The sequence below is a fragment of the Acanthamoeba castellanii genome (genome assembly GCF_000313135.1).
Source record: "Acanthamoeba castellanii str. Neff unplaced genomic scaffold scf7180000084762, whole genome shotgun sequence".
Lineage (NCBI taxonomy): Eukaryota > Discosea > Longamoebia > Acanthamoebidae > Acanthamoeba > Acanthamoeba castellanii.
Genome location: NW_004457518.1, coordinates 491,869 through 492,550, shown reverse-complemented (window position 1 = coordinate 492,550; position 682 = coordinate 491,869). Strand labels below are relative to the sequence as shown.

Below are 682 nucleotides of genomic sequence, written 5' to 3'. Positions count from 1 at the left end.
TGTGTCGTTTGTGTCGCGTGTGTCGTGTGTGTCGTGTGTGTGCGTCAGTGAGAGAAAGAGAAACAGGGCTTTGTTAGTCGTACCAGACGAATCAGCTGCTTGGAGATGTTGAAGCAGTCGGGAACGGGGCCGGTGAGGTGGTTGTTGCTCATACGCAGCTGCGCGAGGGCGGCGACGTGGCACAGCGAAGACGGCACCGGGCCTTCCAATTCGTTGCGGTCCAGGTCGAGCGACTCCAGAACCGCGCCGAGCGCGTCGAAGCGCACCGCCTCGAGCGAGCCGCGCAGGTTGTTGCGCTGCAGCGCGATGGAGATCAACGTTGCGTTGCCCGACCTGCGACGGCGCCGCCACACCAAACCCGCCGTAGTCAGCCAACTCCGACTTCATCACCGTCGTCTTCGTTCTTTCTTCTGTCAAAGAACGAAAGCGAAGCGAAGTGAGAGTGGAGGGAGGGTTACGGGGCCGGCCGGCAGGTGATGCCGAGCCACTGGCAGTAGTCGGTGCTGGCCGGGTCGAGCCAGCAACCGCTGCCGTTGTTGTTGTTCTGTTGTGGCGCGCAGCGGTGGTACCACCGGGGACCGCCGGTGGCGTTGTAGAACTCGGCCAGCACGGTACGCACCACATCGCCCTCTTCGCCGAGTTGTGCGGCCACACCAGCTTCACTCCCGCCCGGCACGGCTGT

The 682-nt window shown here is 63.2% G+C and overlaps 1 protein-coding gene across 1 annotated transcript in view; it reads right to left on the bottom strand.

Annotated features, from left to right (window-relative positions):
- The window catches only part of ACA1_237050 (leucine rich repeat domain containing protein), a gene marked incomplete at both ends in the record, with an annotated part of 2,289 nt that extends 1,902 nt beyond the window's left edge, over positions 1 to 387 (bottom strand). Inside the window, 2 exons of the mRNA XM_004341103.1 lie at positions 84 to 333; positions 359 to 387. Coding sequence (XP_004341151.1) covers positions 84 to 333; positions 359 to 387 — 279 coding nt within the window. The remainder of the gene's footprint in view (positions 1 to 83; positions 334 to 358) is intronic.
- Positions 388 to 682: the final 295 nt, after the last annotated feature.